The sequence below is a fragment of the Lynx canadensis genome, chromosome B3 (assembly GCF_007474595.2).
Source record: "Lynx canadensis isolate LIC74 chromosome B3, mLynCan4.pri.v2, whole genome shotgun sequence".
NCBI lineage: Eukaryota > Metazoa > Chordata > Mammalia > Carnivora > Felidae > Lynx > Lynx canadensis.
In genome coordinates this window covers 106,117,429-106,132,496 of record NC_044308.2, presented here as the reverse complement: position 1 = coordinate 106,132,496, position 15,068 = coordinate 106,117,429, and the positions used below count along the sequence as shown (strand labels likewise).

The following is a 15,068-nucleotide window of genomic DNA, read 5'->3' as shown; positions in this document are numbered from 1 at the left end:
TACTGTTTCCTAATTAGATGACCTTGGGCAAGGTAACCTTTCTCCAAGTCCTGACTCCTTATCTATCAACAGCACTTATAGCACCGGGTGCTTATAAGGATTTAAAACAACATATAAAGTGCCTGTTATACTGCCTGTCACAAGCTTCACACTCAATGGCAGTAGGTGCTGTTGATGCCGAAGACAATGGATGATAACAATGTGGATAATGCCCCTCCAACAAATCTCTAAGCTAGAGAGCTCGAGTCCAGCTGCCAGGCCATGAAAGGATATGGAAGAGCTGTATGTGTTTCCAGTCCCCAGGGACAATGTCTCGGGATTTCTGCTGGGTGTCATTGGGACTTCTCCAATACAGTTATCAGAGAGATCAGCCAGAACTATAGGAGGAGGTGGTGGCAACACATTTGGTGAGAAAGACAGAAAATTCAGCATAGGGTTTTTGGTCTCATCAGAACTCCTTGTTCTTTACATATGCAGGAGTTCTAAGGTCTCGTTGACTCATGAGCTGTTACTGCTTTTTGCCTTTAACCCTAGACAGATGCCAGCTCTGTTCTTAAAGGAGCATTAGAAAGCTTTGTTAGTTGTTAAACACAAAGAATAGCCAAGTGACTGACGATTTAATTGCCTTGAGACACTCTTGGAGAGGACTTCGGATTAGGAAACAAATATAATTAAAATGTAGATGACTCATGAATGTAGCAAAAGGTTGTCCAAGGAGCTGGCCAAGGGAGAAAGGAGGCTCTTAAAGAAGTGCCTCATATTGGCACATCACAGACCTTCTAGTGCAGGAAATGAGCCAGGCTGACTCCATACAAGGCATGGATTAAGTCACTAAAGGACAAATTAACCTAACTGCCCCCAAAATTTGAAGGAAAGAAAATGCCATGGTACTTAGTACTTCTCCATTGATAGAAGTGAATTCATTAACGAAGAAGCAACTTCCCTTGTTACATCAAACAATGCTGACTTAATTAGAAAGAAAGACAGCCTGCCCACAGCTCTTTTTTTTCCCCCACTCTAACAGCCAGGAACAAGAATTGAGAATACAATCTTCACACTAAGGAAATGTAAGTGGCTCTAAATTATTACTGCTTAGGTGATACACAGAAAATCCCTGATGGTCACCACAAGCCTCGCATTCTGCTAACATATTCATACAAATGCTGAGATCACCCTTTTCTCATTTCTGCCACTGTGCAAGATGCCTTATCCTGGATGGCTGTGGAGATTATTTTCTGCTTTTAGACTAGAAATCCTCAGGGCAAAAGCTTAGCAGTTTCTTCTATAATTTATACAGCCCCATTCACATTTACCAGGCTGTTTATTATTCATTGTGCAACAGCAGAAGTATCTTCAAAGGAAAAACTAGAAAAGAGGAAGTTACTAAAAGTGAAGCCCTCTGAAAGTTTAGTAAAAGTGGGAGTGATTCATATATTCTAGCCAGTTTTTAACGTTTGCAGCAGAAGCAGCAGCAAAATATTAGACAATGTTTTTAAAAATGTCTGCCCTAAGTCTTAAGAAGCTAACTCTCCAAAAAGGCTCAGCGGGAGGAGGAAAGGAAGAGGTAGAGGAAAGTATTTGTCATGGAAGCTATCATTTTGCTTGGATATTATAAACTCAAAGTTGAATCTAACAGAGAGACTCTTAAAATCATGAGACTGTTCCACTGTGGGCAATCTCCGGTTTTTATCAACATGAGCAGGATTTGAGCTGCTAACACTCAGAAGTTGACGACTTGTTTTCTGCTGCGTATCTTAGCTGGGATCGATAGGTGCCCTTCAAGCTGCTCAGAACGCTGGTATCACAGAGACGTCCGTGTGATAAAGATGCGTATTTCAGATACTGAGAATGGATTTCAAGCAATTATTTAACCAAAGATTTCCCACGGACATCTCGGCATAATTAGTGTGCTTCTTCATTCAGCCACCTATTCCATAGACTCCTTTTGTTAATTTAACAGAGTAAAAGAGTACCTGGCTGCCCTGTGAAATCAAGAATCCAGGAACTTAGTAGGCAAGTCCTCAGTGAAAAGAGAATGGGAGAAGAGAGAAGGAATAGTTTCATTGCATTACCTTTAAATGGTATTAACTTGTAGAATAGTGCTGCTATAACAAAGCTCCAGATGATCAGTAAGAGCAATTGCAAGTTAAAGTTGAACATAAGCCAGAGTTAAGATTACATTTCCTCTTATAACATTAAACTCACTTGTATTTTAGTGTGTGCTGATTTTATGTAAAACATATTGGAAAAAAATCATTTTGCCAAGTACCACTTCTGCCCTCCTTTCCCCTGCCCCCTGCAGCCGCCACCAACACTGAGTGTTTGGAATGGAGTTTGGAAAGATGATGACATTTGGTAGTTCTTACTCAAGAGAATTTCCGGCGCAATTGTGTGACAAATTTGCATTTTAAATTATGCTACTGAACAGAAAGTATACCTACAGCAGCCATGGAATTGAGCTGATCAATGTAGAATTCAGGCCAACTTGTTGCTCCCTTGTTTTCTTCCTGGTCCTAGATAGAAAGAAAAAAAAGTAACACACAGCCAGATATGTACACACAATGGCCATAAGCACATCTGACTTTCACAGCATCTAGGCAGTGGCCTACATAGAAGACATTAGAAGACAACGAGATCGAAGATATCTGTCTTCAAATGTTGGCTTTAATCAGCTGACTGTCCACTTGGCTAGACACAAGACAGTGCGAAAGTCAGAGTTAGGGGTGACAAGGGGACATTTTCTGAACCATGCATCAAGAGAAATTTACTATTTAATCACTTTTGTAGCATATATGTTTTAAAAACTGTAGAACAAAGGGCATAAAACACTGTATTATTTTCAGGTGTACAACGTAGTGATGCGACATTTATAAACAATACGGAATGGCAACCACAGTAAGTCTAGTTACCATCTGTCACCACAAAAGTTGTTACGGTGTTATTGACTGTAGGAGGATTGAAGTGGGAACTCAGCCACACCATGTTATGATACTGCTTTCCTTCGGGGACACAATAGTACTGGGAAGGGCACAGTGTGTTTTGTGAGGACAAAGGATCTCACAAAGGATCTCTGTGTCACACTGAGGACAGTATTGCTCAATTATATGTCTGGATGAAATCCACAAAAGAAGGAAAGTTGTCTTAAAAAATGACCACAGGATTTGGCCAGCTGTTAATTAAACTTTTTTAGTTAGTTTATTCAGACTCCAGAAGACAGTAAAAATTTTGAAGGGTTTCATTTGATGTAACCAAAACTAGGTACTGCTTCAGATGAGAAGGTAGAACAAAGCCGGACAGTGGATGGAAAGTAGTAAAATGAACACACATTACTCATCTTACAAAACAGGGTGACATGAAGCCAGCACCAGGGCCCTCAGGGCTTCTGTGGATGGCAGCTCCCTGCCAGCCTGAACCCTCACCTCCCCCCAAAATTAGGGGGCTGTGGCTTCGGCTCCACGGCAACACTGAGTTCATCAGAAGACGGCATTGGAGTTGGGGCTTTCCAGGCATGTTTGCAAACCTATGTGGCTGTAAGTCATTTGTGTGATCAAACAGACTCAGAGGGCAATTTCAGTCTTTAGCTTCACATTCAGAGAACACCTTGGTACAACTGCTATTCCCTGTCCCCTTGGGGAAGGTGCTGGGCCAGGTACATTGCTACAAGACAATGAAGTAGTCACTACCCATTAACTGATGTCAAGAATCTCAGTCCTTGAGATAGCAGTTTCAAGGTGGGACTTTTCATTTCAGTCCTATACTTTATCTCAAAAACACTTTTTCTAAGCAAATCTTTTGAGGCAGGTCTATGGGGTGAGATAAAAGAAATGTCATTTCAAAACTATTCTTTTTTTAAGTGTATTTATTTGAGAGAGAGAGAGAGAGAAAATCTCAAGCAGGCTCTGTGAGGTTAGTGCAAGAGGGCCCCGTGAGGCTCAAACCGGCAAAACCGTGAGATTATGACCTGAGCCGAAATCAAGAGTTGGATGCTTACCCAAATGAGCCACCCAGGCGCCGCCCCACCAGCCCCCCCCCCCCCCGCCCGTGCTTTTAAAAAATGTTTATTTGTTTTTGAGAAGGGGAAGGGACAGAGAGAGAGGGGGACAGAAGATCCGAAGCAGGCTCTGGGCTGACAGAAGAGAGCCCAAGGTGGGGCTTGAACTCGAGAACTGTGAGATCATGAGCTGAGCGTAAGTCAGAGGCTTAACAACTGAGGCACCCAGGTGCCTCTCAAAACTATTCTTTAAGTAGTCACAAAAAGAAGGCAAAGTAATCAGTGCTTACGGTGCCTTAAAGGCTGGCAGTAAAGAATATCGGAACTCATCTGGAGACTGAACAAGCCAGATGATGGGGACAAAGGCTATAGCAGCAGCTTTGAAGTTAGACTGTATTACACTTGCACGGTTTTAAAAAGCTTAAGAAATCTGATGAGTTTTTAGAACAGTCCTTGACTATTATTTAACATGTTAACAAAATAGTTACAATGGCAGTGTAAATGCTGAACCCTTCTCTCCTCCTAAAATGGAGAATTAAAGTTAGCAAAACCCCAGTTACCAGTGCATTCAGCAAGCCAAAACCCACAGTGGTAGCCAACGGTATTTGAGCCTATAAAATGAAATAGAAGGTGCCAGGTCTTTCTAGTCCCTCAAACTAGGGCAAATGTCCAAAACTACAACAAAATTCTGTCCCCTGTCTGGGGTCCCACGAGAGCCCATCTGTTGTAAGCTTAATAGTCACAGTTAACAGAGCAGGAGACCATTTTAGAAGCTGAAGATTAGCATAGGGAGAGAAATCTTTACACTTTGGAAATGCTTTAATAATGTAAACATATTAAGAGTAGACCTAGATACTGTAGTCAAAATAGGGGGAAGACAGCTTCATTTTTATTTCACATGCCTCAGTGCTGAGAAAATCAAATGAGCTAACGTATATAAAAGCTTCTCGTAAAAGTACTGTTATCACTATATTCCTGGGGGTGATCCTCAGAGTTCTTCATTTTGGCAACGTGTCTCCAGTTTCCTCTGTGCGATCCTGGTTCTTCTACACAGATGTGTGCTCCAGGAGCCAAGTGAAACACATCTGCGAATCAACTCTCTCTTCCTATGTCGTGCGGCTGCTGTTATGCAGAGACACAGGCCGGGAAGAGATGCATGCAATTGTTCTCGGGAGTCCCCCCCCCCCCCCAAAAGAGCACGGGACACTGAGACACGCCGAAGGGAAGACTGTCTCCTAAGAAGTCCGTGAAAGAAACTGCTGATGAAAGTACATGTCTGATGTTCCTGGGAAGCAACTGGGTCCTAGGTGTTACCAGCCTCTGACATGTGTTCTTCTTTGAACGATCTGCCTCCCTTCTTTTTTATTTGTTATGGAGAAACAAGTGGAAAAATAAACAAGATTGCATAAATTGTCTCAGCTGTAAGGGAAGCAGCAGCAGTAATGACACATGCACAGCCTATTGTGTCAAAAACCGTTCTACACACTGTGCTCTTCATGTGATCTACTGGGTGGGGCAGGAAGTCACCGCACTCATTTTAGTGAGAAGGAAACAGGGGCAAAGAGAAGACGGGTGAGTTGCCAAAGGTCCCCCCACTAGAAATTCAGGGCCAGTGAGAAAAAACCAGGGCAACCTCTTTCCTAAGAATAGACCTCAGATTAATCACAAGCAATACATACTGAGTGAGAAACTGGCCTTTCACTCTTTTTTTTAAAATTTTTTTTTTCAACGTTTATTTATTTTTGGGACAGAGAGAGACAGAGCATGAACGGGCGAGGGGCAGAGAGAGAGGGAGACACAGAATCGGAAACAGGCTCCAGGCTCTGAGCCATCAGCCCAGAGCCTGACGCGGGGCTCGAACTCCCGGACCGCGAGATCGTGACCTGGCTGAAGTCGGACGCTTAACCGACTGCGCCACCCAGGCGCCCCTGGCCTTTCACTCTTAACCACCTTATTGTATGAGAAACTCAAACATGGTTAGTGGCCAGAAATGACTGCTTTTCCCCAAATCTTTATTGCTATTTTTGCTATATTCAACATTTCTGAATATCACCCTCATTCTGAACATTATTCTAAGGTCTGATGTCCTGCTTGGATTAGCTCTGATCCCTCTCTCTAGACTTTTTCTGCGGGAACTCTTTGGCCCCTTTATCAATGCCTTATCTATTTAGATGCATGCATACAGACAGCACTTACGAAGCTTTTCCCTAACTTGTTCTCCTGTTCCATTATCCACCAGTCTAACAGCCGCCTTCATGGGGATTTCTCAAGACTGCGTGAAGATGAGCTGTGATAGCACAGAGCAGTTCTGGACACTGGAATTGCAAACAAATCCCTCCTTAAACCATATACATCTAACCCTGCTTTTGATTATTGCCTTGACTGATCCCATTAGAAATTTTCTCTAATAAGCGAGATTATTGGTTTCATTCTATATTCTTTTAAAAAGTTCTATTTTCCCCTTTTAAAACAGATTGTGGGTATGATGCGCCTGGGTGACTCATTTGTTTAAGTGTCAGACTTCAGGTCATGATCTCATGGTTCGTGGGTTCGAGCTCTGTGTCAGGTTCTGTGCTGACAGCTTACAGCCTGGGGCCTGCTTCATATTTTCTGTCTCCCTCTCTCTTTGTCCCTCCCCCACTCACACTCGCTCGCTCTCTCTCTCTCTCAAGAAATGAATAAACATTAAAAAAAATTTTTTAATTAAAAAAATTAAAATATTGTGGGTAGCACTTAATGACACCTAGAGAAGGTTTGCCCCATGAGAATACAAATTCTAGCAATCACATTAAATCCTTTTTTATTCTACCCATAGAATGGATAATTTATATTAAAATCTAGTTTTGATTCCTTTTCAAAGTGTTACAAACATTTATGCTTCTATGCCTATCTTTAGGTCTATTAATTAGCACTAAATTGATATCAACATTTTATGTTAGTAATCATCAGAAAATTTAACATTTAGATAATACTTGCAAACATCACTTATTTTCAGAGCGATGGTATGGTGGGAAAATGCCCAGATTGGCCATCTGAAGATGAGATCCCAAAACCTACTTTTTGGTGTACTTAATCAGTATTTCTTGGCAAGTTTAATTATCTCTGGGCCTCATTTTTCTCTCTCCAAATCAAGAGGGTAAGACAAGACTGTTTCTAAAGTCCCCATAAGCTGTAAGCTTCTATGGAATTCTAATAGTGGTCACAGAAAACCAGAGTGTACTGTACTCAGGTTGAGGGCCCAATTTCTTAAAACAAATCATTTTTTAAAATTTATGTTGTTCAGTGACCCAATTATTTAAAACACTTAACTTTCAACAGCTACTTCTTGTATAAGGTAATTGGCCGGGGGGGGGGGGGTGCCCAACACTAGTTTTACTATTTCTTTAATCCAACTCACTCTGTTTCCTTGGTAGGTTGACACCATGAATTAGAGGACATTGATAGACAAGACCTGCCGGAGGGACACCCCGAGCTTTGCTTTCTGCCTGACTAGCATTAAACTCTTTTCTTGTTATCTACTTTTCTTCCATTGTCAAAACAAAACAAAAACCCTTTGGCTAGAAAACGAAACTGGTATGGCACAAGGGACAACCAAGAAATTGACGTTTCAAAAAACCAGGCTTTAATTAACCAACTCATTTAGAAGATAAAAAAAAAAATACACACACATCGGTTTTCTAACTTGGCCTCATTTTCAACTGGTACAATTTTTTATTCCAAATCTCTGGTCAGTGGCTAGTGAAAAAAATTCTAAGAGGGCCTCCCCGATTCTCTTAAAAGGCCTAAGAGTACATTTATTTTTCTCCACATCACTTTGCCCACAAGAATAAATTTTGCACTATTTCTTTGTACTCTTCCTGAGGTAAACATTCACAGATATGTCCCAGACTTCTGTCTCTCATTTTGTGAATCATCTCTACCAATCCAAGCTGGCTGTGTTCGTCTTCCATCACCAACAGAAATATATTCGAATCTTCAGCCACTCACTACTTATGGTGATGTATAGGCAGGCAAGTTAAGTAACCTTCCTATATGACTCCGTTTTAGTTAAGTAACCTTCCTGTATGACTCAGTTTTAGTTTCCTTATCTGTAAAATGGGTGCCTACTCCGCAGGGTCATTGTGAAGATTCAATAGGTTATTACAAGTAAAGGAAGCACCGAGAACAGTACACACAGAACATGCTTAATAAATGTTAGCTAGGATGGTAAGGATACTGTTCCAAAATCTCCAGCTATGACCATTCTTTTTTTTTTTTTTTTTTAATGTTTTATTCATTCGGAGAAAGAAAGTGCATACAAGCACATGTGTGAGCAAGGGGGAGGAGCAGGGGAACACGAGAGGGGGAGGAGCAGAGAGAGGGGGAGAGAATCCCAGGCAGGCTCCACGCTGTGAATGTGCTGCAGCTATGGCCATTCTAAGTCCTTGTTATGCTAGGACTGTAAAAATCAGACCAACCGGTTCGGAGGGACATTTGGCAGTAATTGTTCAAACTGGAAACCACACACACAGCCTTTGACCCTCCTTTAAGTCTACTTTCAGGAAGTCAGCCCACAATTGTATATTTACACTGCATAGATGTATACTACAAAGATCTTTTTCACTGCAGCGCTGTTTGAATCAGCCAAATAACAAAGCGAACAAATATATGGAAAGGGAGATGAGTGAATAAATTACTTTGTGGCAGTAACACAGAATGAAGTAGAATTATGTAATGACATTCAAAATGGCCAAATATAGTATGGGAAGGGGGGAGGATGCCTCAGAATATGATTTCTCATCTGTAGAAAAAACATGTACACTTAACATACAAACATTTCTGGAAATATATACAGGAAAATTGAACAATGGCTACCTTTGGGTAGCAATAAGAAAGGTCTTTCACTCTAAACTGTTGTACAATTTAAACTTCTATTTTGCCGAGTATATGCACTATCTTTCACAGTTAAAATAGAAGCACTAAAGCTCTGTATGTTCTGTTAAGACAAGTGCTTTTTAAGATGTTCTATGTAACATGAAATGCATCATCAAGTCAACAAGATCCCGTGACATTTGGGATGTCTCTGTTCTCTACACCTGGGGCACCACCCTGCTCCCCACAGCAAATAAATCATTGTTGCACTCTATGTGAACTAATTTGGATGTAAATTAATAAAATTTAAAAAAAAAAGAAATCAAAGAGCAAAATTAAAAATAAAAAATAAAATAAATAAAATTTCCTTTATCAGACAAAGAAATAAAATAAAAAAATAAAAACATTTTGCTACTGTCTTCTCACAGGATTTTCTACTTCTAAAACACACTACAACCCTAATATCAAATGTTTATGCAAAGAAATTTTATGATTTGGACTAAGACTTATGTACTCGAAGGATATTAAAATTTTTGAAATTTCCACACTTTCATTTTTGGGTGTGAAACAATTTCTTAGTAGCACCTAAAGTCTTTCAGTGAGACTCAAAGCACAGTTTGAAAATTAAGTCTTTAAGAATGACTTCTTTTGAAATTACCACCGGGCAAATTTTTAATAGGATCATTTTCCAAGTAATAATATGTAAGAACTGGTAGAGTTTTTCTTCAGTTTCGCATGCTGTTAGTAAGACCCAAAATAGGCTGTACAAAGGGCAATTAATTGCAAAGGACGTGTTTTGTGGTTGTTCACGAGACCACAAATCACAGGCTGAAGAATATGCACTTGGCCAACTAAAGCCATAAATCTCCACGTTCACTGTTACAAACCCCTGAGATTCTTAGAGAATACTTGTGAAAGACACATTCTTTCACTGACTATATTGGCTAAAAATCCTCTAACAACGTATACGAGTACCATCGACTCAACGATAGGAGAGACGTATTAAGATTTAACTAAATGAACTTCAACAGCAGAAAGGCATTGTTTCGGTATGATACAGAGTAGAGTTCATTCTGGTCATTTTTATCATAGGTAAAGGTAACTAAATACTAATCAAAGCTTGTTCCACTTATAAAGAAGACACTACTAGAAAACATGTTAACTGTGATTATATATAGGATCAAGAAATCCTATCCCTTGTTAATGATCAAACTAGTTACCTGTTGCATTAAATTGTCATTACTATTTTGGATGTCGTGGACCCAGCCCCATATACTGATGAATGAAACAGGTGTTAAATAAATTTACACCTAGAATTTTTACAGAATACTAACGAGAAAGGGGCAGACAGGCCAAGATATTTTATCCTATTAGGTATGACTCCCCAATGTGTATGTCCTCTAATAAGCTCAAGTGAACGACAGGAAACAGGTCCGAGGAACAGGGAAGGAAGAGCAGGTGGGATGGAAGGTGGAAAGTACTGTGTGGAAGACCTTGCTAATAATTTCTGCCAACTTTCCCTCCTGACTCAGTAACAGCGTAATCAGCATCCTCTCCTAAGACGGTCACGGTGGAATAACCTGACAGACCAGGCGCTGGCCAGCTTCTTCCGTAAAGGCCCCCATAACAAAGATTTCAGGCTTCGGGGACCACGGAGTCTGTTGCGACCACTCGGTTCTGCCACTGTACGGTGTGAGAGCAGCTCCAACTATGCTCGGGTGAAGGAGCACTGCCCTGTGTCAGTAACGCTTTATTTACAAAAACAGTTAAGTGGCTAGATTTGGCCCACGGGCCATAGTTTGTCACCCCCTGTGGTAGAATAAGCCTGGCTCTCAAGAGGGCAAGGGTGCATCACCGTTCCAAGTTGGTCATCAATTATTTTCCAGGTTTTCTCCTCTCCTTCAAGGCACTCCATCTGCAGTGAACCCTGGCTCTAAGTTAGGATCAGCTCCTCAAGTATGGGGAATTCGCCCAGGAACTGGCCCTGTTGTCTAGCGAAGAGGCAGGACCTGCCCTGCCTGAAAAGTCCACCTTCTTACCAAGCTCACTATACCTTGAAAGTGGTTTAATCCTCATTTTTAAAACCGCATGTCGGGGCGCCTGGGTGGCGCAGTCGGTTAAGCGTCCGACTTCAGCCAGGTCACGATCTCGAGGTCTGTGAGTTCGAGCCCCGCGTCGGGCTCTGGGCTGATGGCTCAGAGCCTGGAGCCTGTTTCCGATTCTGTGTCTCCCTCTCTCTCTGCCCCTCCCCCGTTCATGCTCTGTCTCTTTCTGTCCCAAAAATAAATAAAAAACGTTGAAAAAAAAATTTAAAAACCGCATGGCATCATTCGGTCTTTTAAATCCTGATTTTTTTGCCTCCAAATCTTTCTGTCTTACTGTTCACTGGGAAGAGAAGAACCAGCAGGTCCACAAACCTGGGTTCCCGAGACTATTGCTTTCCTCAGTCCCTCCAACAGCCCTTCCCTGTAACCCCTATCAGTGGGGCTAAAACTACACCCCACATTTGAAACTTGCCAAAGGGAGGCAGTTGGTTTCAAAAAATAATTCTTATGTTGTCACATTTCAGGATAGTCATGTGGTCCCTGGGGCTGCCAATCCTGGTTACATTTTTGGCCACTGCCACAATTACACATCAAGTGCATCTGCTGCCCAAATCCGGTTGGGCCCACACGAAGAATGATTACAGAACAGCGGCTTCTGCGTCTGGCAGGAAACCCAACACCTCCTCCTAAGCCTCAGAATGTCAGTCATTTTCTGGAAAGACTGGAGGGTGACTTGCAATAACAATGGCTTTCATATTTAGCACTTACAGCCATGTCTGAGCAGCAAATCCTCTTCCCCATTTTTTCCTGGTGCTGCAGAACATCTGTATGTTTTCTAAGGAAAGCCATCATAATTATACAGTGAGGCCTTTGACCCTAGAGACACCCCAGTCCAAGTTTCCCCTCACAGGGGTCCCTCGTATAAGGCTGCCAGCAGGTGACCGTATGTTCTCTGAGAGAAGGCTTCAAGGAGTCCAAGAACCATAACCCTCATTGACTGTTAGAAAATCCACCTTAGACTGAATTGACAGGTGTCTCCTCAAAACTTCAAGCACTTGTTGGCCTTAGTTTTGCCCTCAGGAACTGCATGGAAGAGTCTAATTTCTCCTCTGAGCAATAACTCTGCAAATATTCAAAACAAGTTGAATAAAATTATTATGTCCACCCAAAGTCTTCTCTATACCAAGCAAAAAATTCTCCACTGGCTGTATAGCATAAGTTTATCTTCAATCCATAAATAAATCTGAAATTTTCCGTAAGTTTATCACACCCTCATGTCCACTTTTTGCAAAAATAACTCCAACAAATATATCTAGATCCCTATGAAAGGGATCTTCTCACATGCCAGTGATGCATAACTTAAGACAGTTTCTACTAGGAGGGCATCTGGAAGATTTCTGACCAAAATATCTCCCCAAGATGAAACAGAACAAGTTCTTGCTTTCTTGAATGTTCACAACAAATAACATTTATGATTTAGAATAAAAGATCCATGTCTCATGAAGCATAAACATGCATAGCTCCTGTCTTATTAAGTACACATATTGTAACAACATTGGCCATAAACTCAATAATAAAATAGGTCGTATTATTATAAGATTGAGGATGCTTTATCTCTTAAACATCAATACAAGTTAACAAAATTAAAACTGGGTGAATAGAACCTAGGCTCATTAGCCAAGAAACTTTGTGGGAAGTTTAAGACCCATTTAGAGCACTGTTTTTCAAGTCTCTGGATTACACTTACATTGCCCCTGCTTCTCTCCTGTACATCACCCTTTCAAACATCACAGGAATTTCTTCCTTGAATGTATGTGAAGTTTAACACCTCTTTTGACCCCCAAGCTCTGCTCTTTCCCCTTCTCTGCTTTATGCAGATATATATATATCTGCAGATATATATATATATATCTGCAGATATATATATATATATATATATATATATATATATATATATATATATCAAGCTTACTAGAATCGATAAACAACGCACATTTTCCCAGAGAGCTTCCTGCTATCATATCCTGTACTCCAGTGTAAAATATTATTAAAGATCTCAGCTCGTTTAGAATAAGCTACCCCTTCTCAAACAATTCTTCGTGATGGACATTAAAAAGAAACTTATTGGGATAAGCACTGGATGTCACATGTAAGTGATGAATCACTAAATTCTATTCTTGAAATCATTATTACACTATATGTCAACTAACTGGGAGTTAAATAAAAAATAAGAGAAAATTTTATATTGATAGAGGATAATTTTATTTTTTTTTTAATTTTTTTTTTCAACGTTTATTTATTTTTTGGGACAGAGAGAGACAGAGCATGAATGGGGGAGGGGCAGAGAGAGAGAGAGACACAGAATCGGAAACAGGCTCCAGGCTCTGAGCCATCAGCCCAGAGCCTGACGCGGGGCTCGAACTCACGGACTGCGAGATCGTGACCTGGCTGAAGTCGGACGCTCAACCGACTGCGCCACCCAGGCGCCCCAGATAGAGGATAATTTTAAAATCATGGCATGAACTCATGTCAAAGATTTTGCTGAACTCTTGCAGGAACTAATAGGATGTGACAACAGGTTCAAAAGAGAATCCAAAGAGCAAAGGCGTATATGATTATATATGTGTAAATAGATACAAAAATGATCAACAGGACATAATCGATTGCATTGCTACTAGTTTTTAACAAAAACAATTTTCGGATTTCTTAAACAGCTCAAAGGTAGTAAAAAGTGAAGATCACTCCGAAGAGTGCTATGGACAGAACAGTCGGTACATTCCCCCCACCCCCCACCTTAATATAATAACTACAATTTACCAGAATAACAGATACATGACTAGCACTTCCTGGTTGAAGAGGACACAACTACAGAGGTGTAATGTAGAAGCCAAGCTGTATGACTAACACCGCTCTAGGCTCCTCACACCTAAATTACCCAGATGCTTGGGCTTGCCCAAAGCTCTTGCTCAAGAACACCTAACCTATCCTGACCACTCGCCTCATCTCAATTCTGCCAGTTTCCCTTGCCTTGGCTGTGTGGCATGGATTCTATTTGTGTGTCACTGAGTTTCTGACTTGAAACCACTGAGACCTCTCTACCCTGTCCCCCTTAGACCCAGAGTTACGCCTAGTCTTCTATCCTCCCCAGAAATCTGTTGGATGAAAGAAAGCCTCACTCAACCGCTGGACCCCAACGCCATTTCAGAGTAACACATAACCTAACTTGAGAGCAGTGCTGACACTATACTGTAGAACACAGGACTTCTCAAGGGCAGGACAGGAGCAGAATCCCTCTGCTCATCATGCCCCAAAATTCACAGTACTGAACTCCATCACTGGCTTCTCTTCTCATTCATTTACTCACCCAGTAAATATCTGTTGAGTTTTATAATGGCCGAGGCACTATTCTAGGTGTTAGAACACATGAATAAAAGAACAAAGCTACTGCTTTCCTTTTAGGGATCCATAAATACAGGATATAGGAGACTGGTGACAATATGCTTTCAAACCTTGGCACCGAGAGTTTCTTACAGCATCACAAACTTCTGACTACGGGTTCTCAGTTAGGACAAGGATAGCTACAAAGAACTGTACCCATTTGTATACTTCACTCCCTTTTCTCATCATGATAGAAACAGTCCAGTACTATTAACTCTTGTATTTTCACTAATCTCCAGTCTTCATCAATGTGTCTTCTAACTTCAAAATATAAATCAAATGTAAGCATTCCTAAGCTCAACTGGGAAAAATGCTTTGAAACCTTTCTTCATCGCACAAAATGTTGCATTAATATTTTTTAAATATTTTGTAAATTTATTTTTGAGAGAGTGAGCACATGAGCACAAGAGGGGGAGGGGCAGAGAGAGAGGAAGACACAGAATCTGAAACAGGCTCCAGGCTCTGAGCTGTCAGCATAGATCCCGACGCAGGGCTCAAACTCACGATCTGTGAGATCATGACCTGAGCCAAGGTCGGGCGCTAAACTGACTGAGCCACCCAGGTGCCCCACATTAATATTTTTATGTCACAAACTTTACTTATACTGGTAAAAATGATCAAATATTTCTGAATGAGCTAAAATGAAACACTGCCCATTAAAAATTGGGCTTGTGCTACTTCTCAGCCATCTACCATTTTGTTCTCCCCCAAATCACAAACCCCAGAAAAGCAAGAGCAGCATG

The 15,068-nt window shown here is 41.1% G+C and overlaps 1 protein-coding gene across 3 annotated transcripts in view; it reads right to left on the bottom strand.

Moving 5' to 3' along the window:
* DAAM1 (dishevelled associated activator of morphogenesis 1) overlaps positions 1-15,068 on the bottom strand; it is a 176,019-nt gene that overhangs the window by 56,195 nt on the left and 104,756 nt on the right. For all 3 annotated transcript variants that reach the window (XM_030319227.2, XM_030319228.1, XM_030319226.1), the window contains one exon: positions 2,442-2,513. In XM_030319227.2, coding sequence (XP_030175087.1) covers positions 2,442-2,513 — 72 coding nt within the window. The remainder of the gene's footprint in view (positions 1-2,441; positions 2,514-15,068) is intronic.